Here is a 27,246-nt window from a genome sequence, read left to right as displayed (position 1 = left end):
TAATTCCAAAGCATGCATTATTTTCTATAAGTACATTCTAGTTAATGCGTAACCTCATGAGTCCAGTTTCATCTTCTTCGAATCTCTTTCTGTGTTTACATTGGTTATCCTGTTGTTATCGTCAAAATCCATAAACTCGTTATTATCGTATATCCATCCATTTTCTTCACCAAACAAATTCGTAAACTGTTTCCGGGTGATGTATTTGCTGTATTCTATCATTGGGAAATTCTGCAGATCTAGTCGGCGGTGCTTTTTGTTATTGGCATTGGGTGATTTCTTATTCTCCTTGATGTAGAACTTTCTTAGGAGAATAATTGCTTCTCTGTTAAGGATACCAGGATAGGCAATATATGGAGTGTCTATATGTATATTTTCATCCGCTCTGCTCGGCATGTCAGTGTTGATACTCAAAATAGAACCATTCCCACCGAATCGCTCATTTCCACACCCGAAAAAGACTTTTCGTATCCCCATTTGTCGAAGAAAGCTTGCACACATTATGCAAGGCTCAACTGTCACATACAGATCTGTTTCCCGAAATATTTGCTTGGTTTTCTCCCCATACGTTTGTCGTATCATGTCGTATCCCACTAGTTCCGAATGTCGTGTGCCGTTCAATGTGATATTGGTGGCATTAAAGCCCTTGCCGATGATTTTTCCATCATGAACATAAATACAGCCAACAGGTACCTCTGGAACTTCAAGAGCTGATTCTGCAACTTTGATTGCTTCCCTCATCCATTTTATATGATGGCTGTAGGTGCAATCTGTCATTGCTATAGTTTCCCGCAATGCTTAGTGCTGGCTTTATGATAAGGGTTCATCTCACTTGATGAAATAGATCTGAAGAAAAATTTCTTGTCTGTCCTGAGAAGAAAAATAATTTAATTGCAACTTTGGAGATCGTGCTTATCGCGTACATTCATGTTTATCTTAATCTTCCCGTTAGCGTAAGCAGAACTATATTCAATATTTATTTTGCTACCACAAGAACGTGCAGATACAATGAAACTGGAAAATCTTAAAAAAGAGGTCGAGTCGTTACAGGAAGAGGTGGATGCTCTTTCTGCTGAATATGAGAAAACTTTGGCAGTTCAAAAAAACAACAAGGCCAAAGTAGAAGAAGAAGATAAGCAACATGACATTCTTAAACATGAGAATGATCTCATCGCTAAATTGGAGGGTCATGACTATTTTGACGTTTTGATAAATGGAATAATGGTGAGCGGAGTGCAAGACTACGAATCTGTGACTGACAAGCAAGATAATTCCAGAAAACGGGATCACCTCGCACAACAAAATTCCATTAACTATGATCAATTAATAAAAAAGTACTCACCAGCCATTCGTCTGGAGAACTGTTATCGGTTTGGAGGGGTCAGTGCGTTTCCGGTAAATGTTCCGCCGGGAGAAAGTGGTGAATATCTTGGAATTAGATTTGATACCTTTGATACATGCAAAAAAACGTTCGTGTTGCCACATTACATAATATTGAAGAAGAATCCAAAAAACAACGAATATTTTGTGTTCAAGTCGACAGTTCCAAAGTTTGTGTCGGTCGACGACTTAGCAGCAGAGTACCTAAATTGCGATTTGAAGAAGTTTGTGTTTTCGATCAGAAAACGCCTTATTGAGTATCAGCTGCGCCGGTCGGCATTCATCAAATTGGCCCAAAGTCTGCCGAAATCTTCTTTGAAAAGTGATTTGAGCTTTTCCAAGATCAACATTTGCTACAGTACACATTTGGAAATAGTACTTCTATGTGGTCCAACAAAAATTGATAGTGCTATTGTTCTATGCAGTCCAATTTCGCCGAGTAATCGTTCTACAGCCGTGTTAAAACGAAAGTTAGAGCTTTCCTTAAAGGGATGCAGAGTGGATGATGATTTTTGCCGCACATTTCTTAAAATCATGAAGAAGTCTCGAGTAAAGACATACTATCCTACCACTAAGTAGCTGGATTCTTATTTTTTGGTGGGATCTCCCTTTTTTCCCTCTCTAGATTCTATACCCTCTTAATTACATTCTGGTTTGTTTTCGGAGAGGAATAAATGACTAAAAACTGAATTTACCGTATCTGTATTATCCTATCCTATCCAGCTGGCAAATCATATCTATCTGGCAAATTTGAGTCACGTGTTCAGTACGTCGCGCATAGTAATATAAAAAAATGTATGTGATTGTTTAAAATCAGCGAGAATGTCACTAGTAACTTTGTTGTAATCACTCATAAATTTCTGTAAACACGTCATTCAACAATAGTCAGGTACCTTTGAATGCTTGTTCCTGCTAGAGGCATACTTGCCTCCTTTGCAAGATGGTTCGATGTTGTCAAGGATCGCCGGGATCTGGGCATTATGCTTATTTTCCCATGTATTCTAATAGTTGGTCTTGTGGTACGATTCATTTTGTGGGTGGTAGGATTGGATTTAAATCTCATCAACATGCCACTTATCAGCCGGAAGGGTGTGTTAAATCGATACTTTGCGGGTCATTCGTTTCAGCTTTTCGCACTAGAATTCAGTATCATCACAGCATACCTATTGTTTTTTAAATCAGAGACTATTAAGTATTCAGACTCGGCTTCATTACTTCCTGTGACTGAACGTGATCTGCGAGCAACAACTACTAAGAAGCAAGTTTTGGCAAAGCAGGTGCTGAAACTTGTACTGGTGTTTGCCTGGATCAACATCTTGATAGTCTGGTTTTTCGGTGATTCGATTTTCGGATGGTTTTTGAAATTTACCGGCGGTAAATGTTCGAATGGAAACGGATCGCTTAGTTATCATCAATGTTTGGCAGATGATGATAACACTTGGGTTGGCGGTGTCAAGCTTAGTGGGCATTCGTTGATTTTGAGCTGCTTCAGCACTGTTTCGATCTTTGAACTACTCATAGTGAGGAAAGTTCATTTGAGAAACAGACTCGAGGGAGTATTGAACACGCAGCATAACGTTTCGTCTATTGCTTACAAAGTTATCTTAATTATGGTTTGTGCGGTTGTCTTGATATGGATGGCAATGTTTTCCATAACGGCTGTATTTTACCACACTGTACCGGAGAAGATAGTTGGATTAGCCTGTGGTTTGGCTCCATCGTATGTTGTTTACTTTCGGTTCAGGGATTATTTTAATATCTTGAAGTAACAGCTGGTACTATTGCTGAAATAGTGGTAGACACGTTTAGGGTGAGTTTGGAGGTGCTGGTGTTGTTAACTAGCAGATTGGGAATGTTGTTGAACGATTCTTTGAGTGAGACTTCTAGGACTTAGCATAGCAGTTTTGGTTTTATCTATTGCATTGTGCACTGAAATAAGTGTACATTTTGAACATTGACTTGGAATATTTGAAGGTAGGCACTAATGGTAACGATATGATGCCATGGTATAAAGCACCAGGAGATGTCGGGTAAATTCATTTGATATTGGGATGATGTCTATACAATTAGATATACACTTTGATATTGAAATAGTGTGAGATGCCCTGGTTCACAATAAAGTGTTGCAGAACCATTTGAAATGGGTATTGTGTATTTAACTTCTTGAAATGGGTACATTAGGGTTAATGTAGCTTTCCTAGGTAGATATATCACCTTCAAGTAAGTAAGCTTGAGATGTATTCTCCAAATGTAGCTACCTGGAAGACACATTAAATGAAAAGTGTGGTTGAAAATGTGTTGGTCAGCACATACTATTTTGAAATAAGTGGACTTGGCTTGTATTTAGTTGAAATGTAAATACTAGCTACTAGTGGTATATGCTTAGCAACTTGGAGGTATGTATGTAGCTGCTTACAGTGTATATATCCAGCTTGAATGTAAATGAATGATTAATGATTTAAGTGTAGACACATAATTATATATAAGATAAAAATGTAGATACATACTTTAATGGTAAGACTGATACAATGTAAAGAATTGTGTTAAATGAAATACAAGACTTAATGTAGATACAACAGTTGGAAGGCTGCTTTAAATGGAAATAGAAGGTATGTTCAATACTTGACGGTACTTGATTTAAGTACAGATATATGTTGAGAATACCGTTTTAAGGGAAAGGCCCTGATTTAAGAGATGTGAGGTATATGGATGTAACTTGTAGACACAACACTTAAACAGAACAGTAAAGGTGTATACAATATTAAAAAAACATTAAAGATGAATACAACATTTAAAGGTGTATATCAAACAAAATCTTAGCTGTACCACGCAGTTAAAGCAGCACAAAAACCACAACAGCTATAGCCGTGTGCATAATACATATTAAAGCAACTAAAAGTACAAAGCCTCAGTCCGCGTGCACACCAAGCCGGGACTCGATCTTGGCCAACTTCTCCAAGGAGTATTTCTCCATCGTTTGGGCATCCTGGTAAACCAGCGAGCCCTCCTGGTTATACAACTTTGCGTTGGCAAACATGGTGAGCAAGTCGTGGCGGAAATCGTGGTAGTCGGCGTACTGGTCGGCTGCCAATTTGTGTTTCAACTGGCGGAAGGCCACCGGATGGTGGATTATCTGGTAGTAATCCGGATAGAGCCGCCTGGAGGGAAGAGTGTTGAACAGCGTGGCAAGTTTGCGGCCGGAATCGTCCGTCAGTTCACGCAGCTGCTTGATGAGTTGCAGGCCGAGGTCGACAAACTGGTCTTGGGGAACGGATGGAGACCTGCTTGCAGTTCTTCTGCGTTTTGAGGGTGGGTGGTATTCGCTGGAGTCTGAATCGTAATCAGAATGCCCAGAAGGTTCAGAATCATTATCAGACTCCCCAGACTCATTCTCAGTACCACTTACATCATTTTCACTACCTCTCTTATCCCCACTCCCCTTCTGGCCCGCCTCTTTCTCAGAGAGGCCCTTTTCCGCATCGCCGCGGCCTCAACAGTGTCGTTGTCATCGTCCAGAGCCTGGAGCCACTGGTCCTCGGTAAGCCCATCATCGTAAATGACCTTCTTGAGGTGCCGCCTGCGGCCAACTTCGACGTGCTTGGGCTCGAGCTCCTTGGCCATGTCCTTCTTGAATATCTCGGGAAGCTCGTCGTCCGCCAAGAGCCGCGGATGAGGGTCGTTCTTCTCGGCCTGGTGCCTCTGGTCGTCCATCTTGCGGAATAGTGCCTTCTCGGCGTCGCTGCGGGCCAAGATCTCGTTCATCTCGTCGTCGTTCATCTCATCTGTGTCGTGCTCCATGGCTTTTTTCTTCTCCTGCTCGATCATCCGGCGTAAAAACGCCTCCTGCTCCTCGGAACTCGACTTGTTGTCGAACCGGCCCGCCTGTATCACCTTGCCGTCGATGTCCAACTTCTGGTGGGCTCTCTGGAGGATCACCTCCTCAACTGAGTCCTCAGTGATCAACCTGTAGATCCGCACTTCGTGCTTCTGGCCAATCCGGTGGGCCCTGTCCTGGGCCTGTAGATCCTGGTGCGGGTTCCAGTCCGTGTCGAAAATCACAACCGTGTCCGCAGTCTGCAAGTTGAGCCCCAAACCACCGGCCCTGGTCGAGAGCAAGAAGCAGAAGTACTCCGAGTCCGGTGCATTGAACAGCTTGAGCATCGCCTGGCGGTCGTCGGCCTTCGTTGAGCCGTCCAACCGGAGGTACTTGATCCCGCGGAGCCGCAAGAAGTCCTCCATGATGTCCATGACCTGCGTCATCTGGAAGAAAAGCAACGTGCGGTGGTTGGTGGCCTTGAGCTTGGGCAGGATGCGGTCTAGCAACTCGAACTTGCCCGAGCTCCGCCAGATGAGGTCCGTGGTCAGCCTGCCCGGGTTGACGGCATCCTCGACCTCCTCAAACACAAACGGGTGGTTGCAGATCTTGCGGAGCTGCATCACCTTGTTGTTTAGCCCCCGGAGACCCGCCCGGTGGTGGCCCTGCACCCGTGCACCCACGAACAACGCGTTGTGCTCGAGAAGCTGCTTGTACACACGTGCCTGCAAGGCCGAGAGCTTGCACTTGACCACCTTCTCCACTTTGTCCGGCAAATCCTTCTCAACGTCCTTCTTGAGCCGCCGCAAGAGAAACGGCCGGAGCACCTTGTGCAACCGCCGGATGACCAACAAGCTCTCCTCCTCCGAGAGCTCCAGCCGCTCCTGGTGGCCCGTGTTCTCGAACGGAGTGTTGAACCACTCGTCAAACGACTTCACCGAGTTGAACACCTTCGGCAAGATGAAGTTCAGCAACGCCCAGAGCTCCGGGAGGCTGTTCTGAAGCGGCGTGCCCGTCAAGATGAGCCGGTTCCGCGTCCGGTAGTACTGCGTGAGCGTCTGGAAAAGCTTCGACTGCGTGTTTTTCAACCGGTGGCCCTCATCGATGATCATGTACGCCCACCGGAACTTCGCCAACATGTTCCGGTCCCGGATCACGTACTCGTACGTCGTCAACAGCACCGTGAAGTCCCCTGCCCGGATTCCGTACGATAATGCCTTTCTCTGCTGCTGGCTGCCCTTGTAAACGATCTTTTTCACACTTGGTGCCCACCGCTCGAACTCCAGCGTCCAATTCGTGATCGTCGACAACGGCACGATGATCAGGAACTTCCCGGGCTCCTGCTTCGCCTCTATGAGGTACGTCACGAGTGCAATCGACTGGATCGTCTTGCCAAGACCCATTTCATCTGCGAGAATTCCGTTTAGGTGGTTGTTATAAAGCGAAACCATCCACTCGAGACCCCTCAGCTGGTACTCCTTGAGCTTGCCGCCGACCAGAATCGACGGCTGGTGCAGAATGGCCTCCTTGATATGGTGTGCCACCTCGTAGTAGTCCATGGTGTCTGGGTCCTGCGCGCCTGCAGCACCAGAGGCGCCTGAAGCGCCATGCGCACCAGCGCCCGTCTCTTGCGCGACTGCGCCATCCACACCCGCGGCGCCCGCTGCGCCCTTGTCCTCCTTCTCCATCATCTGTGACTCCTGCTGCTGCACCCGCACTGCCGTCGCAAGCGACCCCAAAAACGAGTTCGTCTGCTTCAAAAGATGCGTAATGCGCTGGTCCTTGGTCTCGTCCAACAACTTAATGTACGCCTCCTCATCGTTCGACTTCAAAGCCTGAAGACGCTGTTTGGCAAAGCGCTCCTTGCGCCGTGCCTCCTCGCGCTCCGCCTGCTGCTGGAAGTGGTGCACGGCCTTGCCAAGAGAAACACGCGCCGACCGCCGCCGCTGCGCCTGTGCGCGCCACGTGGACACCGCCTGCGCCATCTCGCGCACTCGCGCCCGCCAGCTACGCTGCTGCTCGCGCCGCTGCTCCTTGCGCTGCTCCGCATGGAGCCGCTCCGCAAGCAGCGCCGTCTGCGCAACCTTCTCCTTCGCACGCACACAGTACCCGCGCTTCCACATCCGGAAAATTCCGTACTTGTTCAACTCCCCATCCTCATACATTATTCGACTGGCACTTTTCACCACCAGCTTGTTCCTCAAATATTTCTGAAATGGGAGAAGCCGCAAACCCTTCAACTCCACCAGTGCACGCACTTTCGCCTCATCAACTCCTTGCACCACTTCATCGTTTGCATGTTCCAAATCGTTCGAGATGTTTCCCGAATCGTAAAATCCAATATTTCCAGGAAGCTGCTCCAACTCGTTTAACCGCACCTGTAGCTTCGTGTACAACTGCTGTTCCGAGAAGCTCGTCCCGACGGCATTTACCGCCGGATCCGGCTGCGGTCTTCTTGGCTCAATTCCCAGTCTTTTTGCCTTTTCTTCGTAGTCGTCCAGAGGAATTTCGATCTGATTTTGCAGTTTCCTGTTTTTTTCATCTTTCTCTTCCTCCTTCCCCTTCTCCTCCTCCTCACCGAACTCAAACTGCAGCCCCACCGGCAGGTCCAGGTCCTTCGACATCAGCTGCAGCCCAATAATCTGGTCCCGGAGCAATTCAACATCCACATCTTCATTGTTACTCTCCCAAAGCCTCTCCTCCTCGGCCAACGCCGCCTCATACTCCTCCTGCATCTTGTTCACCCGCCGCAACATTTTGAGAATCCCCAACTTCTCGCTTTCGTGCGTTTGTGTCATTTCGAGCTCCCTGTACCTGCGAAGTAATTCAAACAACGCCTCTGGAGATTCCGGCATGGCCACTTTCATCGGTTCCACTTTCGGAGGCACGTGGCTTGCTTTCAGACCTGCTATGCTGTTTCCTGCAGTGGTTGTATCATTTCCCAAAGTAGTTGTACCATTTCCTGAAATCATTCCTGAAGAGATAACTCCTGAAGTAACCATTTCATTTCCTCCCACTCCATTTGCCACACCATTTGCCACTCTATTTGCCACTCCATTCGCTATTCCACTTGCCACTCCACTTGCCACTCCGTTGCCTGAAGTAATCACACTCCCTGCAACCCCCTGGTCTGTAGACATCGCTCTAACTTTCCGTGCTTTTTTTCACGATAAAGAAAATAAAAATACACAAATTCAACTGCCCTTGTAAAAACCGCTGGTTAATTCGTGTTTTCGTTCCAGCGCCGCCTTGTTTCTTGAAAGATCAAAACTCCGTGCACTCAGTCCGTTCACGTAAATGCTCACAGATCGGATATTTTTCAGATGGTTTTGAAGATCGCAAACAATAATCCAGTGTTGTCTTAAACGTGTGCCAGGAGGAAAAAAAGGAAGGAGAAAAAAAATTAAATCTTAAAGCCAGTGCGAAAAGCCGAAAAGCCTCTCAAAAGTTGCTGGGCCAAAAAAAAAAAAATTAAAAAAACTCAAAACTGAGAAAATTCAGCCGCTGTAAGTTGTCAACGGTTCGTTCCATTTTCGCGTATCGTTCAAGCTTGCGACATCGTATTTGTTGTGGAAGAGAAATGGTAGCTGGTGGCAAATTGTATAGAAGTGGCTTTTTGGTGGTTATTTGCTTTAGCAGGGTCGCGGAGTTTCTTGAAACTTTCAAGACAATGAAGCTCTCAAACAATAGAGTTCAAGTGGGAAAAGATGGTATTGTTATATCATCTTATTAATACGAGAACTACATCTTTAAAGTGAAAATATTCCCCTTCGTATATCATTATACGTACTCTTTATTATATACTAAAATTAATATCGAAATACTATATAAATCTGGTAACACTAACTTTAACAAAAATGAGTTTTAGAGCTAGGTATAATTTCTAAAAAGCTTGGAGGAAAATGCCTTCAGTAGTTATATCCACGACAAGGAAGTAATTCGAAATAGTATCTGGAAGTTAGCATCTATACGTATTTGAAATATAGTACTTCAAATATTAGAAAATGTTTATTTTTCCATCCCAATTGGCTTCAGGTGAATATGAAAGCAGGCTTTATCTTATTACAATGGCAGCCAGCCTCTAGTAATCCTCGTCATCCTGTGTGGATTATTCTGGAAGCAAGGTTTGCTATGCTTTCATTATCTCGAAAAGCAATGGACTAGGGTCTGCATTTACATACTTTTGATATTGAAACATTGAAAACAGCAACCTAAATTTTACATACCATACATTCGAATCATCAATCAATATTTATTCATGTTCTAATACATTTACTATCCATCACTTGAGCCTTTCATTTCTCTCCTCCTCCTTTCTTCTCCTCCATTTCTCCTCCCCCCTTCTCCTCCTCACCTCTCCAAAAGTAAAACTAAAACTCAGACACCAAGTCAGAGCCAATCGACGACTGGTACAAAGCATCCAGGAACAAATACTGGAAAGTGCCCGGCCCCTTATGCTGAGCAAGCTCGGCAGCAACAGATCCAGCATCCTTGTAAAACCGACAGGCTGCCACAGTAGCCTTGAAAGGATCTTCACGATTGGCTGCCACAAACGAACAGATAACAGAGCCGAGAGAACAACCTGTTCCCGTTATGGATCCCATCATTGGACTTCCACCGTCAATCAGAGCGACTCTCTGCTTCGACACATCGCAGTCAACTAGATCCGTCTGGCCGTCGAAAATCCCGTCTGCGATGATGTCTGTTTTCCCCGTCACGACCACAACCGACCGGGTCGAAAGTGCAAACTTCTGGGCGATACCAAGGACAGTTTTGGTTTCCGCATTGCTGACACTGTCGCAACCACCGGAGACACCGAGGCTCATTCCAGCAGCAGTCATGATCTCATCCTGGTTCCCCTTGATCACGGTAAAGTAGCCCTCAACAAGCATCGACCGCGTGAAGTTTGCCCTGTAAGCAGATGCCGGGCATCCGACCGGGTCGTAGACGATCGGCTTGTTGTTCTTGTTGTAGGCCCGGGCCGCATCGATAAACATGCTGAAGTTTTCGGGTGTTGCCTCGCCTGCATTTAGAACAAGGCCACCGTCGAACGACGCAAGCTCGTCGAACTCAGGGCTGCTCTCGCTCATAATTGGAGAGCCCCCGACAGCAAGAGTGACGTTGGCACTGAAGTTTTTCACCACGTTGTTTGTTATGTGGTGGATGATCGGGTGTTTCTCTCTGACTCGAGCAACAAGTGCCTTCTGGTCCAAATCAAGCCGCCGGATCGACTGGCACCACGCTGGGGTGTCGTTCCAGCCACCGGCCAACTCTATTGTGGCTTTCGCTGCGTCCTCCTGGGCCATAATGCACGAAACAACTGCTACACCGTCTAATTTGCGATCTGGGATTCCGGACTGGTACCGGACCCTCGACACGTTGGACTGGTTGATTCCACCAATCAAGCATGTCTTCAGATCAGACTCGCACTCGCATATCGCCCGGAGTATCCGCTGGGCACCTCTTGGACCACATGGAATCTTGTGTGTCACTTTGGTTTGTGTGCTGAAGCATAGTCCAATTCCAACGTAGTCGGCACCGTCTGCAATCGCCTTCTTGGTCTCCTCGGGTGTCGAAACTGACACACCGATGATTTTGTCCTCTCCCAGTAGCTTTCTTGCCTCCTTTGCGTCCATATCGTCTTGCCCTATGTGGAGACTGGCACCAACTGCCAATGCTACATCTAATCGATCATTGATGATCAAAGGAATCTTCGCAGCATCCGTTAACTTCTTCACTGCCCTTGCCCTCTCGATAAAGTCCTTGGTTTCAATCTTTTTCTCCCGCAATTGCACGCACGTTGCACCATTATCAATTGCTTTTTTCACCTGGTCCATAAATGTCGAACCTTCAGGAATCATTGTGGAATCCGTCACTAGGTACACCGACAAGTCGAAATTGTCTCTGTTCATTTTATTTTTTGCTCTTGCTGTCTGCTGGTGGTGAGTTATGACAGTATCGGAAGAGTAATGTGCACAAAACAGGAGATATCGCTCTGTTATATGCAACACGAGGAAGAGTCAATTAATGAGTGATCCGGCGAAATTTCGACAGCCGCGCGGAAAACGAAAAATGAAAAAGCAGAGTGAGATGAGTGGGATGGAAATACGAATACGGCAAATGCAAACATAGTAAATGCAAGCAAATACATACATTGGATGCAAGCAAATGCAAATACATTAGATGCAAGAAAATGCAAATACATTAAACGCAAGCAAATGCACACACAGCATGAATATCGTCTAACCAAAGAGCTACATATAAAAGCGATAATTTCTTACTCCCACCACCCAAACTCGCTACACCCTACTCCACTCCATATATCAATCTTACTGCCTATACACAATGCAGCCCCAATCATATAATAAACCTGAGGTTGGGGTCGATCTGGTGTGAGGATGAGAGCTGCGGCTTCTGCGTGTACTTGGTGGCCAACACTGTACGCAAATTCTGCAACATGGTGAGGTAACTCTGGACAGGATTTTGCGAAATAACCTTGATAAACGCCCAGCTCAAAGCACCGGTGAAATTTCCTGCCTCCTGAGCATCGGCCGAAGTCTGTGAGTCCTTGCAACCAGAAAACATGATCACATCTGCAGCAGACATCTTCTTACGGACAATCTCGTCTCTGTTGGATGAACTGTTTGTAGTAAACCGCTTGTAGATGTTCTTGGCACCGCTGAACATCTCCATTGGGTTTCTCGATGCATAACCCATAAGGATATTCAGCGCATCTCCACCACTCTCTTTCCATATGTTGTACTCCTTAATTCCACCATCCTGAGCCCTGTAGATGAAGGGCAAGTCCAAGGCCGTTCCACTGTGGCAGGAATCGAAAAGTGCCGTCAATCTGCAACCAGCAGGAAGCGGTTTGACCATAATATCGTGCATCACGTCGTCAATAAGCGATCCCGTCTGCTTAAAATCAACAGGATAGATGCAATCGTCCATTCCATCGGCCTCATCGCCATCTAGGTCATCCTCCTGCCCTCCGTGGCCGGAATAATGGAAGAAAAGCGAGTCTCCGGACCTGGCATCCTTGACAAGCCATTGCATTGCACGAATCATGTTTTCCCTCGTTGGAACCCTCACATAATCACTCTGGTCATCCGTAAGCATCACAATATTCTCCTCCGGGTACCCCTTGGACACCAAGAACTGGTACATGTTGTGTGCATCGTTAATACAGCCCCGGAGTGCGTTTGATGTGCCAATGTAGTTGATGCCAATAATCAAGGCCTTTTTAACACCGTCACACTGCGAATACTCAAAGTTCTGAGTCGTCTGCCCAGACATCTCGTACGTCATCATCGAACTCGATGGCATAGGAGGTGCTGTAGATGGATTTTGGTACGTGATACCGCCAACCGTGTTGGAATTCGAGTCATTCCAGTTCTGGTACACTTTTCTCGAATCTGAATTTGGTGCAGGGGCAGCAGGCCTTTGGTAATTCTGGCTGTAGCCCGGTGGAGAGCCACTTGGCCGCTGGTATTGCTGATTATAACCTGGGGGAGGTGCACTTGGCCTCTGATACTGGCTGCTTTGGTTCGAGTATGTGTTTCGTGAATTACCTGGAAACATTTTGTGATAAGTGCGAATACAACTCGAGAAGGTGAAACGAAGAACTGAAAGGCTTTGCTCAAGATGTTGCTTGTAGTCAAGAGTCTTTTTTGTTCAAATGTTGCGTTTGATACGGGGCAAATGCTTGAAAATGGCCAGAAAGAAAAGAGGCAATGTATTTGCTAGAAATAGCCGCGATGCTTCCTCAGTCGACGTCATCACATTCTTAGATCTTTTTTAAATGAATTATTATTTTTCCCAGGCACTAGATTAGAAGCATTTGGGATTTATCATTTCGTACATGAATAAATGTGAAATGCAATTAAATGGATGACTACTGAAATGTCGAGTTGCATACAGTTCAATAATATCATATTTCTCCTCGTTTAAACCGCACTTTACTGCTGCTGTTCCTCGTATATCTACAAGTTTATTTTTGTCAAGAATGTGGTCTGATGTATGTATCAACAATCTAAATATTTGATGTATATTCAGTGCATATATTTGGTGTATATTCGGTGTATATTTAATGTATATTTAGTGTATATTTAGTGTATATTTAGTGTATATCCAGTACATATTCAGTGCATATGCTCAATGTATATAAATCACTACTCCTTCATATAGCATTCCTCCTGTATCTGCTCTTTACCCCACCCTAATTCCCTCTTAAGCACATTATTACCTGTATCCGTACACTAGTGCAGTATCAGCATCTCTGCACATGAAGTTCTGAAGCCTCGCTTATTCTATTAATTCCGCATGTCTCACATCACTCAGACTCGTTTCTCATTCCCCTTCTTGGCTGCATTCTCTAAAAACTGCTTGTACTTCGACGTTTGGTGAATTCCGCATTCTGTCTTCACTTGACCCTTCCATCTACCGCTCCTTTCATCTTCTCCATCCTTAACTGGAACTGTTGAGTGCCAGTCTCCAACTGATTTGTATCCCAAGTCTAGAAGCTCGTTTCTAGGCACTCCGTTTGACTTGATGTAGCTCCGAACATCGTCAAAGCTCCAGTTAACGAGGGGATTGATCTTGATCACACCCAGAGTCTCGTCAATATCCACAACAGGCAGACTTGATCTTGCTGCTCCTTGTGACCGTCTTCTGCCTGTAAACACAGCCATAATGTTCAACTCGTTGTATGCTCGTTCAAGTGGCTCGACCTTGGTCAAAAAATCGTACTTCAACTGGTCTTTTTTCCACAATTCGTCGCCGTACCTCTCACGGAACTCTTTTTCACTCGAACATCCGTCTGGCTTGTAAACATGTAATGCAAAAGATGGATACTTCTCTTTCACACGATCAACAAGATCCAACGTCTGCGGAAAATGATATAGTGTATCTATAAAGACAAGCTCAATGGGAAGCTTGCCCGTGTTGCTGTTTAGGCTTTTTGGTAAGTCCATCTTGCTTATCATATCCAAAATGCACAACCCACTAAGTCCAAAAGCAGTCGTTTGGAAAAGATGCGGAAAGGTCAGAATTGCCCATTCTACAATCTTTGCTGGCTTCAGGTCCCCTAGAGCTTTATTCCATTGATCTAGTTGCACCTTGGTGATGTTCAACTGCTCTCTCCTTGCCTTTTTTTCTTGCTGTATTTCTGTCATTATTGGCAACACTGTTAAATCTACACTGCAAGGCAAAGGGAAAACGAATTACAGTGCTTCTTCACATGGCGGAAAAGGGGACAATATGCAAGAGTGAAATTTTTCACTCTCCAGCTCTGAAGACCGATTTACTTTTATTCACGATGACAAATTGGTTGTTTCTGTGTGGTGTTCCCAAATTATGCATTGCTACCTTAACTATGGTGAGAGCTCACGTGCAATTTGGAAAAAAAAAAAAAAAAATGAAAAAATGAAAAATGAAACTTAGATCAGGGCGGTGTTTACAGCACGAAGAGGTTAGAAGACAAGACGATAATTAAAGTGTTCAAAGTTATTAATTGCAGTCCCAATAAATGTTCTAGCGCTGCAATTGAGCATAGATATTTGCCCATAACGCTGCAGATGTATTGCTAAAATATGGAAATTGTACAAGCAACTGGTATACGCACAAGCAGGCAAGGCGTCTAAAATCGACGCGTCGCTTTGATGACGAATATTTATTTGGTCTAGCATACATTATAGAAAGCGTACTCTGTTTGCAATCTGTTTATTTATCCACTGCCCGGTTCAATATATATCACAAGCGACGTTCAACCCACAATATAATCAAAAAAATGACTACGGCAGAGAGGATTTCAGACCCAAGGACTCCGTTAGGATCCATACAGAAAGATCTTGCTGATATTATAGAAACGTTAGTTCATCTTGGAGTTCAGATTCATGATTTTCAAGGTACAGAAACTGCCAAGTTGGGTCTCGCCAACAATTTAAATAAGATTATTGATCAATTACGAGGTATAAGTGATAGAAAGGATTTACATAACGTGCAAATACCGTTGGATATAGTGAATTACGTCGAGGATGGACGCAATCCAGATATATATACTAAGGAGTTTGTCGAAGTTGTTCGCAAGCTTAATCAATACCTAAACGGCAAGTCACTGGCTTTCCAAAACTTTAGAGATACACTGGGGGCCTCGATAAAGCGTGAATTCCCTGAGCTCTCGTCCCAAGTTGATGATATCAAAGAAAGGACAAACCTATGATACACGGTATGCAGTCATGTATAATAAACTTTACTATGCGAGATAATGTGCTATATTGAGTAGAAAAGATGTTGAGTTACGGTAAAATGAGAAACACATGCAGAAAATAGATACATCAAACCTTTTTCCGATACCTAAATTTCAACCAAACCAGGTCTTTGTACTGCACAATTTTCCTACATAAGGCACATCTGCCCTTAGTAGTTCCAGTTACCTTTGAGCTAGCCATGGCCTTATAAACACAGTCCGAGCAATAGAAGTGTCCACATGGACTTGCCACGCATTCTTTGATTGGATCCATGCATATCGGACATGTAACTTCGTGAAGATTGGAATTATCATTCTTTCTGGAATCCTTCAAGAGATCATCTGTAGTTTTAACTTTCTCTTCCTTGCCATCTGCTCCAACGATTACTATATCATCATCCTCATCACTACTATCAACATCTGTGCTTTCATCTGATGTCCCACTCAGCCCAGTTTCGTCAACGACTCTTGCGATTCTCCGATGGCGAAAACTGTTTAAGGGGTTGCCAATGGCTTCACCTTCAATATCTTCATCATCCTCATCAACTTCTGTATCTTCACCATCTGTATCGGATACTATTTCAACCGGATCCGATACAATAGCCAAGCCTATATGTTCGCTATTTGAATGCTCAGTATTTGACTGGCTTTGTCGTCTTCTTTTGTTCCGATGCACCGCCTCTCCTACTATAATATCATCATCACTGTTAATGAAAGATACGCTATTTCTATTTTCCATGTGAGAAGCACCGTCATCATTATCTTCATGCATTCGTTTTCGGCCTTGATAAGACCCATCCGAACTTGTTCCCTCAGTAACTGTGGATATGTCTTCGATATCTACTGGACTTTTGTCCACCCCTGGTATCATATTTAAATGTTATGTATTTTTTTTTTTAGCTTCTTCTTCTTCTTTTTGGTATATTGGCAGAAATCGGAACGATCTTCCTTTAAAAGTTAAATGTGATGATCCAGTCGGATATATTGTCCTATAACCACCAAATTTGCGTGTTGTAAATTCACTTCAAGCTTATATTAAGAAGGAGAAAGTGTACCAAGAAAGGTTAAAAGTTAATATCTGTAATTCCGTAATCTAAAACATTTCCGAATTCCGAAAAAAAAAATCACGGAGCCAAAATAAAATAAAATAAATAATGGCAAATTTCGAAAGCATCTTACTCATTAGTGCTGTATCTTCCGCCCCATCTTGTACCAAGATAAGAACTTGCGGACACATCTGACAAAAGATATTTGCCCTTCATTTTCAATTACGGCATGTGTCTATTGGACAACTTGACCTATGTTAGCTAAAAACAAAGAGAACGCAAAAAAAGGAATGGTAGGTTGGTTGGAAAACGATAAACTAAAAAGGTTAAAAATAAAAAAAAAGGATGTAGTGGATAGGATAAAAACGGAAGACAGCAAAAGCAACGTGTGTGGTAAAATAAACAAAGAAAATTGTAGTAGTAACAAGCTAAAGAGAAAGTGCTAATAAAATAAAAAAGTGGAAATGGATGTTGGTGAATGGCAACCTGGATGAGAGCTAGCCAATGATAAGAGAAAAACAGAATGGACACAGTTGATATACTAACCGGTGCAGTCCAAAAAAACAAATAAAGCAAACTCGAACTCTTCAGTAGCTCCATATCTGTTTTATAAGATATTCATCAAGCAGTCAGCAATGCTAATCAAGCCAAGTATAAGTATGTGATAATTAGTGTAACGTACCTCGTGTCAATATTATAGGGCAAACTTGATAACCACATACACCAATAACACAAGTAAAAGAAGAGCAACGTATGAATTAATACTTCCTCCCGATTTTGGAGCAACAACAGGAGGTTCGGTCGCAGCAACCTCCGACTTTTCAGTGTCATCCAATTTCGAACCTGTCGATTTTGGTTCATCATCGGCAACTTTTCCAACATTACGAGCAGTTGTTGTAGATTCAGTGGCACCTTTAACAGCAGATGAGGTAACGGCAGCACCATTACTAATCTGGGATGTTTTCTCTTCTTCGATAGGGTTAATGGCGTTATCATAATTGAACGAAACCTTCATCTTAATACCTTTAGATGTACCACCGGCAGCTTTCTGAAGTTGTGGCCATGTCTTGGAAACAGATCTTGGACTCACTGAAGCATCACAAGGCACAGACACGAAAAGGAATTTATCTTTGCACTTTGTTCCAACAGCTGGTTCCTGCTCCAGACCTTGAAGAATAATATGAACCTTGACACTTTCCTCTGGAGCAATTGTGGATGCATTAGGTCTCACGCAGTAAAGTTTCGGTGCTGTAGTCTTAACTTTAAACGCGATGTATTCATTTGTGTCATTTGTCACAGTGACATCCTGTGTTTGGACTTCCGTAAAGGGGGCCTGGAATTCTAGCAATTTTGGTGAAATTTGCATTGTCGTTTGTTGTATATTATGGGAGCTGGTCGTGTGATTCACTATACCTCTTATTATTCTTGTGTCAATGTTTGTCGAAAAATAAAGCCTGGCTAATAATTATGTTTATCCGGCTTCACTATTTTTTCTATTGGGATGCTGTAAGCCCTATGTTGCTTCTTTCAATGTATGTATTTATAATGGTACCGAAGAAATTATATCAATGAAACTTCCTAATAGTCAATCTGCTTGTAGCAAACTATTTCAGTTGAATTACACCAAAGATATGATAAACTGCACAAACGAAAAAAAAAAAGCTATGGGTGTAAGAAGGAGGATATAAAAAAGAAGAATAATAAGAATAAAAAAAAAAATTAAAAAATACATGAGAAGGAAAAAGGTAGAAAAACTCAAAATTCAGGTCTCATAGAACAAAATTCTGGTGCACGGTGGTGTATCTCTGGCACTTGTGGGCAAAGGATTCATTCCATTAGCCTATTTACTGCAAATATCATTGAAATGGCTCGAATAACTTGCTGTAGTTGCACCAGGCCATGTAATACGTTTTTAGAAGGTATAAAAGATCATTAATAAGATTAAAAAGTGACGTTGAGTTATGTCTTAGATTTTTTTTCTTTTGATTTTTTTAATTTTAGGGGTTTATTTACTTTTTTCAACATTCACGTCCACATACCGAATGTGTTTGATGCCTGACGTGTTCAGTTATATCAGTCATGTTTGATTGTTAAACAATTATATATTCATCTCATTGCAAGCATTGCCCTACCTCAATAAATTTATATTTCAGGGATTTAGTCGCACGTCTGAACTAGAATAATGTCTGAAGATAATGAATTATATTCTTGCGTAGCTCTCACTAATACAGACCTCGAGGCCGACGACTATCGACGCAAGAAGGAACGCTTTCGCGTCAATTGTTCTTTTTCTTCCTGCCGCAGATCGGCATTGACATTTTTTCTCTTTTTTCCAGGGAAAAAATTCAAGAAGAAAAAAAAAGAACACTTGACGAGTTGTGAGAGTCGCAACAGGTACTCATCCGTGCCCCGTAACTCAATGCTGAGCATTTATCTTAATTATCCCCCAATTAGTCAACGGATCAATCGGAAATGTCGGGCCTTTATTGTGGGGAATTTTCATCTACACCTGTGGGTCCGCGGAAATTTTCTTTTTTCCCTTCTTTTTTTAAAGGGGTTGTCACAAGAAATTGTATTGACAAAGTGCATACGGTGCGAAATACCCAGCAGTGCTGCTTTTTAATTTCGAACTTTTTTTCCAAAGGGGTAGCGAAGGCTGAAATCGGGCATCATCTTTCGCGTTTCTTGTTCCAAGTGGGAAATTTAGACGCACACAATAATTACTTGTTCCAGTTTTATCGTCCGCTTTTGGATCTGCAACAGTTTACAACGAGAAGGCGAATGCTAATTGTCGAGTATGTAACGTCATTACATCCATGTTAAAAGTGTATGGTGCTGAAACCAGAGTTCATATTTTGTCTGGGTATGGACCGAACCTGTGTTGTGACACAGGAATTATGAAAGTGTATAGAAATATAAAAAAGTGGCGATTATGTTTTGTAAATTCTAAAGCTTTAAAGAGATACAAGGAAATGATTATTCGGATTTAAGTGGCTGGACACGATATAATGCTAAAGCGATTTCGGTTTTTGTCTTAGTATACGGCGCTGTGCTAAAACGCAAGGAGAAGCAAGATTTGAAGAAACATTGTAAAGGGGGAGATTAAGAAAAAAACAATAAAGCAGAATAATCAAAAAACAAAGTCGCGCGCGTCAGGAACAAGCATGTAAAAATAGATATAATTTATCGGCATATATGTATATGTCACACACGTTAATTCAATTTTTTTTTTCTCGTTGAGGAAAGCTACACCTGCTTATCAAGATGTCAGTTAATTATTTTGTTTGTCTGCATCTTCTTTTCCCCTCTGTTTCGTTTAAACTTCTTTTTATCGCTCGATATTGCCGTAACGAACATAGGCAGTTTCTGATTTCGAGGAAGTCGCCGAATTAGCACAGACTGTTAAAATACATTGCTTTCAGCAGTTGCGTCAATATTCCCCTATTTCTTCTCTACATATTATTTACTGTTATTCCATTTTACAATTCTTGCCTTTGCAATTCAACCCTTTCTTTTCTTGTTCATCCCCCTTTACACTTGCACAGCTTCCTATCATTGTCACGTTTGCCACCATATTACGAAGTGGCTTCAGTGAGAATATCATCAACAAAATACTATTTGGTGTTTCATCGCACGCGTTTTTTTTCATCTCTCGCTTAATTGCCAATTCCAGAAATGAAAACCATGAAACCGAATTTACACTTGAATCTCAACCGGAACAAGAGCTCCTCCTACTTGGACCCTAATGGGCCACCTTCTGCACCAGGCGGTTGTGTTACACCAATTACCCCATCTGGATATTGCACGCCTGTCAACACGAACTTTCCATCCATTCTGCAACTCGAAAGACCTTCGTTTCCAGGAATTTCACGAAGCAGTTCTCTGTGCTCATCGACTTCAGACTTAGGGCATGATCTCAACAAGTCTACTGGTTCGGATCCAACACAGCACCTGTCTCCAATCTATCAGTGCAATAGTGTTGGATCCATGGCTTCATCAATTGGAGGTGGTCAGACCGCCAGCCCTGTTAATATGAGCAGTTATGACTTCACTCCAGCCTTTGACGAGGCGTTAATGGAGCTTTATCATGCTTATGCGAACGCACCAAGTGTCACGCCGTTTAATATGAATTTCCCACCTTCTGGTGTGTGCTCAAAGATCTCAAAGCAAATGTATATTGCCCTTCTGCATAACCAGGATCTCAAGATTGACGTTTCCGCACAGAAAAGTGACGACCTCATGCTTGAGGCAAACAGAATAAACTGTCTAGCTGTGATACGAAGAAGACTTTTGGAGCTCAGCAACTCCAATGCGGACCGGACCATCCAGATTGCGTCCAGAAACGATTCGTCAGTTTCTCTAACGACTCCAACTACACCTTTCCAGCCTCTGATCCACAGACCTTCGTGGTTGCACCAAAATTTGGCATTTAATGCCGCCCGAATCTCTTCCACGGATTCTCTAGTTGACTCAGTCCAGCTACCAGCAGATGCTGCTACCAATCAACAGCAAATTTCTGCTCCATCGTCCTCACAGCAGTACCGAAGCCACTCTTTGTCGCCATTCGCACCTCCTTACACCAGAAAGCAGCTGCACTCGCCTCACGAGATGATGACACCTCCTTCTTCGTCCAGAAAACTAAGCAGTGGCTCGCCGTTGGCACCGTTGTTTCCTAATGTGTGCAGTAACGGCTCCCCTCGCCTTAATAGCCACAGTTCAACGAGTAAAGGCGGTGCGGAGCAAGATTTCCAGTCTGATGTTTTCACATTTGAGACTTACAAGCCACTCCAAAGTCCGTTCAAGCAGAATTTCTCGCCAAACAAGGTGAGGGCCCGGAGATCCGGTTCTAGAAGTTCGTTATCGAGTCCTCTTGCCACAATGAGCAGTGCGAATGAGTCGGATATGGCTTCATCAGATTCGTTGTTCAACATCACGGCTCAGAGGAAAAGAGACAGTTTGAACATGAAGCGGAATATGATGTAGGTTGGATGTTCGCATTTGCAACTGCCCGATGATCTTTTCTAAGCGGATTCTTTGCTATTCATGGTGCCGAGCACAGGACTGGCCAAAATGCGTTGAGATTAATAATGTATACATGTATAGTCGTTCATCTTTCAAACTACCCAATCAGTGCCAGCAAGCTAGTCCATATATACTGTTTATTATACTTTTTATTTTGGTTTTGCTTATTTCCATACGCATCTTTAATATACATTAGCAACCCTGATACGCATTATGAGCACACTTAACTACGCTGTATTACACTTTCTAAACTAGATCAAACAAAGCCGCGATTAACTCAGGCTTATTATAAAGAAAATGTCATCACTGTACGAAGTGTGGAGAAGAAGAGAGGAAAAGCATAACTAACTAGCTCCACAACAACAAAAAAAAGACAGGGAAAAAAGAATAATTGTTCATAAGCTTACTCCCATTCCTTGAACTGGTTGATCAAGCTTCTGGTAGAAACATCATGGGTGGAAACCTTGGAGTTGTCCTTCAACTCAGCCAAGATAACCTTTGCCAACTTCTTACCCAACTCGACACCCCACTGGTCAAAAGAGTTGATGCCCCAGATAGCACCTTCAACGAAGGTAACCATCTCATAGTATGCGATCAAAGCACCCAAAGCTGCAGGGGTGATCTTCTGGCACAAAATGGAGGTTGTTGGTCTGTTACCAGAGAAAGTCTTGTGAGGAATCAAGGATTCATTGGTTCCCTCGGCACGAACTTGTTCAGGAGTCTTTCCAAGCATCAAGGACTCGGCCTGGGCGAAGAAGTTGGCAGCCAACATCTTCTGGTGCTTGTTGTTCTCGATAGGGTTGTGAGACTTGGCAGCAATGATGAAGTCTGCAGGAATCAACTTGGTACCCTGGTGGACCAACTGGAAGAAGGAGTGCTGAGCGTTGGTGGTTGGCTCACCGAAGAGAACAACACCGGTTTGGTAGTTGACGAACTTGTTGTCCTTGGTAACCGACTTACCGTTGGATTCCATGGAAAGCTGCTGCAAGTAAGCTGGGAATCTGTGCATGTACTGGTCAAAAGGTGTCACAAGCTTGGTCTGGGCCTTGTGGAAGTTGTTGTACCAGATGGTGAGCAAACCTCCGAGGAATGGAATGTTCTTCTCGAGTGGAGTGTTCTTGAAGTGCTTGTCAACGGCCTCGGCACCTTTCAAGAACTTCTCGAAGTTATCATAGCCGACGTATAGGCACACGGACAATCCAATAGCCGACCAGACAGAGTATCTTCCTCCAACCCAGCTCTCGAAGCCGAACATGTTCTTGAGATCAATTCCAAACTTCTCCACCTCGGTGGCATTGGTACTCAAAGCGACGAAATGCTTGGCAATGTACTTTCTCTCCTTGGCATGCTCCAAGAACCAGTTCTTGGCACTGTTGGCGTTGGCGCACGTCTCCAAAGTGGTGAAAGTCTTGGAAGCAATGAGGAACAGGGTTGTTTCTGCATTGCACTGCTTCAACACCTCGGCAATGTTGGTACCATCCACGTTGGAAACAAAGTGAACCTTGATTCTTGGGTGGGCATATGGCTTCAAAGCCTCCGTGACCATGACTGGTCCGAGATCCGAACCACCGATACCGATGTTCACAACATCTGTGATCTCCTTGCCAGTGTAACCTTTCCAGGCTCCAGATCTCACCTCCTCGGAAAACTCCTTCATGTGCTTCAACACTGCATCAACCTCTGGTGCAACATTAACACCATCAACGTACATTGGGGTCATGGATCTGTTTCTGAGTGCAACATGGTACACGGCTCTGTCCTCGGTCGTGTTGATGTGCTTACCAGCAAACATGTCATCTCTCAACTGCTCAACTTTAGCCTCACGAGCTAGGTCGAACAATGCTGCCAAGATCTTGTCATCAATGAGATTCTTCGAGTAGTCGAACAGGATCTTCGAGCCATCATAGTTGTCGAAGGTACGAGAGTACTTGGTGAATCTCTCTGGGTCCTTGGTGAAGGCATCCTTGACGGAGTACGATTTTCCGTAAGTGTCATAAAGCTCCTGAAGCTTTTTCCAGGCTGCTAGGTTAACTGGTGAAGTCATTTCTATATTATTTGTGTGCTTTCTTTGATTTGCTGATCAATTGAGCTGGTTGCGAATTCGCTTCGAGGGAAAAGAAAAGAAGAAACAGAATTAAAGAAGAGGAAAAAAAAGAAGATGGGCTGACTGGGTTGTGTACACTGGGGTGTGGAGAAAAGCCGGCAATTATGGAAATAGTGGTAAATTATATGATGCGGAAAAAGGAGGAAGGAAGGAAAAAAAAAATTGGATAAGCATGCATTGTACCGCACTGCACGCACAAGCAACGTTACGTATTACGCAAGCCAAAAAAAAAAATTCATTTAAGAAAATTTCGATTGAAAATTAGAAAAGAAGCAGAAAGAAAATTAAAGGTCAAGTTTGAAAAATGTCCACGCTTTAAACGGATAGGGTAGAACCCGGGGTATTTTTACACCTGCTCACAATCCTCCCCCGGTCGGATAATTATTTGCCAGCTGTGCAACGTTTCCTCAAAATGATTGACAAACCCAGCGGTGGTGATTCTGGAGTTTACTCTAAATCGATTATTTCTCATTCATTTTTTGCAAAACTCATCAATAACCATTAATGTGTCGGAAAAACATACAACCTCGCCGATTGACATTTTCGGACACCGATTTGCCGAAATCAAGCTCTCACCCGTACCATTTTGCATTTTTCCTCTTTTCGCTGTCTTTTTTTCTCCTTACTAACAACTTCTCATTATTCACTTTATTCACCCCACGTTATAAGACCGAACAACGACTCCATCCGATTCCACCAACGTTGCCTTGCTCCGTTTGCCCAAACAATTATTCTGATTGTTAATTTAGGTTTTTCCCATGGGAAAATGAAGGGGCTAACGGACTATCCCGTTGGTACTGATATCTCTTTCTTTCCACCCTTTTTTCACCGACCTGGATCTAACTGATTTTTGACAAGAAGAGTAAACTCAACCGAGAATTTCTTGATCATATAAACCCTTGCACCTTCCCCTTACACTTTCTCCCAGAGTTTCTTGGTGTATTCGTCTATTCCGGTAATCGATTCTTCAATTTTGGATATATCCTGGGTAACCACTTTACTTTTTTCACCAAACCGCTCAAATGTCTTGCTATTGTTGATGTCTAGCATCGCCAGTGACTTCACTGACTGTTCGTACTTGTCATTTTTCTTTTTGTCTCCTTTTTTCTCCTCGCTTCCTTCTGATTTCTCATCCTCTTCATCTAAAGTGTTCCAGACGTTGTAGAATTCTGTAAACGAGTTCTCGTTTAGTTGTGACATGTCCACCAAAAGATCAAGCTGGCTTTTTTTCAATTGGTTCAGCTTCTCGTTGTATTTGGCGTCAAAGAAGCTCATGTTCTTGAGTTTTTTCACATCTTCAAGGATATTCAAGCTGTTGTACAATTTATCCTGGTTATCCACTTTCTGCGACACGCTTGGAATGCTGTCTCCAATCTTTGGCTTTGCATTTTTTACAAGTGCAGCATTTTTTGTGTCATTTGATGCATCGTTTGCTCCATAAGACGTAGGAGAACTGCTTTCACTATCTGTTGAACCGGAAGTAATTAAACTATCGCCTTCCACTTGTTCTACCACATTAAAATTTCCATATTCACTTTCTTGTTTAGAATGTATTCGGTTTCTGCTTCCTTGTGATCTTGCAGGGTGAAATTCAGGACTCGATATAGGAGACAGTGGCCTCCATATGTTAGAATGAGAGCTGTCGTATGAATTTTTTCTTGCTTCACCATATCCATCAAGAAATCCTGCTCTGTCATATTCATCAAATGGTCGAAACGATTTTGTCGTGCCCGAATCTGTGCTTTCCACGTCCAATGCATCTAAATCTGTGTTATTTGAATTGGTGGTACTTATACCAGAATTTGTAAGCCCTAACGATCTATCATGCGAACCAATATTTTTTGTAGGAGAGCCCCACCTTTGACCAGCATCAGCTGTATCATATGAATCCATAGAACTGGACTCTGTTTCAATATAATCTGGATTCCTTTGGCCATTTACAACTGTTGTTGAGGAAGTTGTGATTGGTCGAAGCTCTAGAGAATCCAAATAGCCTTCATCTCCATTTGTATTCTTCAAGTTCTGTGGATTGCTGCTTCCCACAAGTTTGTTAGTACGTTTCTCCATTGATATATGAAACAAGCCAATATGTCTAATTATTGAGAGAGCTGAAGTCACCGGAAACGGGATCGAAATCCTCAAATTATGATAATAATGATGGTGACGAAAACAGAAGAAAAATTAAAATAAAATAAAAAATTAAAATGAAAGAATGACAATCGCATCGTATATTTCAGTCAGTTTCTTATCATATATATATGTATACACATACTCTATTATCAAGCATTCCGATTGCGTTTCTGGAAAGCCTGGATCATTTAAATGATTGATTCAAAGCATTCTGGGTTTTCTTCGTGTGAGACAAACTCATACGTGACTAGGGAAACTTCAGTTAGTATTACCACAACAGAACGGCATCAACAAAAGCAATTTCCCGATCCGAATCAGAGCGCAAAATCACATAAGCATAAAAAGAGGCCCTGGAAGAAGTTACTATGGGTGAAACAAGATTACGCAGATAATTATACGGACACTTCATTCCTCTCGCAACTGAAAAGGAATTCAACAGTTGTCACGTATTCGTACTGGAGACTTTTTAGAGATTTCTCGCTAATAGGGATGCATCTTTCCGTCATAATGAGCGTGATCTTGGTGTTTTATGGAATTTATGCCCTTAACTGGGATCCCGTCAGGCCAACAATTGTTAGCACCATCACTACATTCGTCGGTTTTGTGATTTATGCTTTGACACTCAAGATCAGAAGAAATAGAGAGTTGATAAATCTCCAAAAGAGAAAAATCGAACAGCTTTCTAAACACAGATCAGTCAGCCCATTTTCACGCCCAAATTCACCCTTATCGCAGTCTTCCACAGATACATTGGACGGAAGTTTGAATAATGTCAATAACAGAAACGTCTCACGTCATGATCTCAATCTTGAGAAATATCTTACCGAACCAAGCCCGCCTGATCATTTTGGCACGTTCAAATCGAGTCTATTGATATTGCTCCACCTCCTTACTTTATCGCCTGTCTTAAAGTCGCTTACCAATTCGTCCGCCTCAGATTCAATTTGGGCTATTAGTGCTTGGCTCTGCTTTCTCAACATGTTATTTAATGATTACGTTATTGATTTCCCCCGTGTATCAAGGGTTTCCAGTTTAAATTCAGTTGACGATCAGGATTTACTCAAGCGAAAATACAAAAGCTCAAACCTATCGAAAAACATTGCTTTGTCAAATGCCATAGTGCTTGCCTCCCGTCTAAATTCTAACTTGAGTGCATTCTGTTATATACTTTTTTCTATCGAGGTGTGTGGGCTCTTTCCTATCTTTAACAATTTCACGAGGAGATGCCAATTCTGGAAATTTCACACCATCCAACTTGCTTCCATAGTATTTGGAGTAGACTACTCCATGTATCGAATATTTGGCCTTGGATGGATGGCCTGCTGGGTGAGTTTGCAGCTATTAATTGTTGTTGCAGGACCGTTCTACTTCTTGGCATTGCAGAAATATAAGGACGAGCTTCAGGGTCCTTGGGATACTGCTCATCCGGTGGTAAAAAGCTTTTAATCCGTAATTTTTAGGTAATGACTGAAATGAAAATCTAATACTATCATTGAAGAAGTAG

At 43.1% G+C, this 27,246-nt stretch overlaps 14 protein-coding genes across 14 annotated transcripts; 5 read left to right on the top strand and 9 right to left on the bottom strand.

Moving 5' to 3' along the window:
• Positions 1 to 54: 54 nt before the first annotated feature.
• On the bottom strand, positions 55 to 777 carry BRETT_000378 (uncharacterized protein; the record flags this gene model as incomplete). The annotated part of the gene is made up of 1 exon (XM_041278946.1): positions 55 to 777. One exon carries the CDS (start codon positions 775 to 777, stop codon positions 55 to 57), a length of 723 nt encoding a protein of 240 aa, XP_041137160.1.
• Positions 778 to 1,008: 231 nt separating this feature from the next.
• On the top strand, positions 1,009 to 1,959 carry BRETT_000377 (uncharacterized protein; the record flags this gene model as incomplete). Its single annotated transcript, XM_041278945.1, has 1 exon — positions 1,009 to 1,959. The coding sequence occupies one exon, from the start codon at positions 1,009 to 1,011 to the stop codon at positions 1,957 to 1,959; it is 951 nt and encodes a 316-aa protein (XP_041137159.1).
• Positions 1,960 to 2,279: 320 nt separating this feature from the next.
• Positions 2,280 to 3,149, top strand: BRETT_000376 (uncharacterized protein; the record flags this gene model as incomplete). Its single annotated transcript, XM_041278944.1, has 1 exon — positions 2,280 to 3,149. The coding sequence occupies one exon, from the start codon at positions 2,280 to 2,282 to the stop codon at positions 3,147 to 3,149; it is 870 nt and encodes a 289-aa protein (XP_041137158.1).
• A 1,139-nt stretch (positions 3,150 to 4,288) lies between these two features.
• BRETT_000375 (uncharacterized protein) lies at positions 4,289 to 8,334 on the bottom strand (the record flags this gene model as incomplete). The annotated part of the gene is made up of 2 exons (XM_041278943.1): positions 4,289 to 4,849; positions 4,876 to 8,334. 2 exons carry the CDS (start codon positions 8,332 to 8,334, stop codon positions 4,289 to 4,291), a joined length of 4,020 nt encoding a protein of 1,339 aa, XP_041137157.1.
• Positions 8,335 to 9,564: 1,230 nt separating this feature from the next.
• On the bottom strand, positions 9,565 to 11,106 carry BRETT_000374 (uncharacterized protein; the record flags this gene model as incomplete). The annotated part of the gene is made up of 1 exon (XM_041278942.1): positions 9,565 to 11,106. The coding sequence occupies one exon, from the start codon at positions 11,104 to 11,106 to the stop codon at positions 9,565 to 9,567; it is 1,542 nt and encodes a 513-aa protein (XP_041137156.1).
• A 445-nt stretch (positions 11,107 to 11,551) lies between these two features.
• Positions 11,552 to 12,775, bottom strand: BRETT_000373 (uncharacterized protein; the record flags this gene model as incomplete). The annotated part of the gene is made up of 1 exon (XM_041278941.1): positions 11,552 to 12,775. The coding sequence occupies one exon, from the start codon at positions 12,773 to 12,775 to the stop codon at positions 11,552 to 11,554; it is 1,224 nt and encodes a 407-aa protein (XP_041137155.1).
• Positions 12,776 to 13,530: 755 nt separating this feature from the next.
• BRETT_000372 (uncharacterized protein) lies at positions 13,531 to 14,367 on the bottom strand (the record flags this gene model as incomplete). Its single annotated transcript, XM_041278940.1, has 1 exon — positions 13,531 to 14,367. The coding sequence occupies one exon, from the start codon at positions 14,365 to 14,367 to the stop codon at positions 13,531 to 13,533; it is 837 nt and encodes a 278-aa protein (XP_041137154.1).
• Positions 14,368 to 14,981: 614 nt separating this feature from the next.
• On the top strand, positions 14,982 to 15,413 carry BRETT_000371 (uncharacterized protein; the record flags this gene model as incomplete). Its single annotated transcript, XM_041278939.1, has 1 exon — positions 14,982 to 15,413. The coding sequence occupies one exon, from the start codon at positions 14,982 to 14,984 to the stop codon at positions 15,411 to 15,413; it is 432 nt and encodes a 143-aa protein (XP_041137153.1).
• A 115-nt stretch (positions 15,414 to 15,528) lies between these two features.
• On the bottom strand, positions 15,529 to 16,311 carry BRETT_000370 (uncharacterized protein; the record flags this gene model as incomplete). The annotated part of the gene is made up of 1 exon (XM_041278938.1): positions 15,529 to 16,311. One exon carries the CDS (start codon positions 16,309 to 16,311, stop codon positions 15,529 to 15,531), a length of 783 nt encoding a protein of 260 aa, XP_041137152.1.
• Positions 16,312 to 17,180: 869 nt separating this feature from the next.
• BRETT_000369 (uncharacterized protein) lies at positions 17,181 to 17,852 on the bottom strand (the record flags this gene model as incomplete). The annotated part of the gene is made up of 1 exon (XM_041278937.1): positions 17,181 to 17,852. The coding sequence occupies one exon, from the start codon at positions 17,850 to 17,852 to the stop codon at positions 17,181 to 17,183; it is 672 nt and encodes a 223-aa protein (XP_041137151.1).
• Positions 17,853 to 20,161: 2,309 nt separating this feature from the next.
• Positions 20,162 to 21,469, top strand: BRETT_000368 (uncharacterized protein; the record flags this gene model as incomplete). The annotated part of the gene is made up of 1 exon (XM_041278936.1): positions 20,162 to 21,469. One exon carries the CDS (start codon positions 20,162 to 20,164, stop codon positions 21,467 to 21,469), a length of 1,308 nt encoding a protein of 435 aa, XP_041137150.1.
• A 442-nt stretch (positions 21,470 to 21,911) lies between these two features.
• On the bottom strand, positions 21,912 to 23,552 carry PGI1 (glucose-6-phosphate isomerase; the record flags this gene model as incomplete). Its single annotated transcript, XM_041278935.1, has 1 exon — positions 21,912 to 23,552. The coding sequence occupies one exon, from the start codon at positions 23,550 to 23,552 to the stop codon at positions 21,912 to 21,914; it is 1,641 nt and encodes a 546-aa protein (XP_041137149.1).
• A 972-nt stretch (positions 23,553 to 24,524) lies between these two features.
• Positions 24,525 to 25,679, bottom strand: BRETT_000366 (uncharacterized protein; the record flags this gene model as incomplete). Its single annotated transcript, XM_041278934.1, has 1 exon — positions 24,525 to 25,679. The coding sequence occupies one exon, from the start codon at positions 25,677 to 25,679 to the stop codon at positions 24,525 to 24,527; it is 1,155 nt and encodes a 384-aa protein (XP_041137148.1).
• Positions 25,680 to 25,934: 255 nt separating this feature from the next.
• Positions 25,935 to 27,188, top strand: BRETT_000365 (uncharacterized protein; the record flags this gene model as incomplete). Its single annotated transcript, XM_041278933.1, has 1 exon — positions 25,935 to 27,188. One exon carries the CDS (start codon positions 25,935 to 25,937, stop codon positions 27,186 to 27,188), a length of 1,254 nt encoding a protein of 417 aa, XP_041137147.1.
• Between the last annotated feature and the right edge of the window lie 58 nt (positions 27,189 to 27,246).

Source organism: Brettanomyces bruxellensis, chromosome 8, assembly GCF_011074885.1.
Source record: "Brettanomyces bruxellensis chromosome 8, complete sequence".
NCBI classification, from domain to species: Eukaryota; Fungi; Ascomycota; class Pichiomycetes; order Pichiales; family Pichiaceae; genus Brettanomyces; species Brettanomyces bruxellensis.
This window is presented reverse-complemented; position numbering and strand designations above follow the sequence as displayed.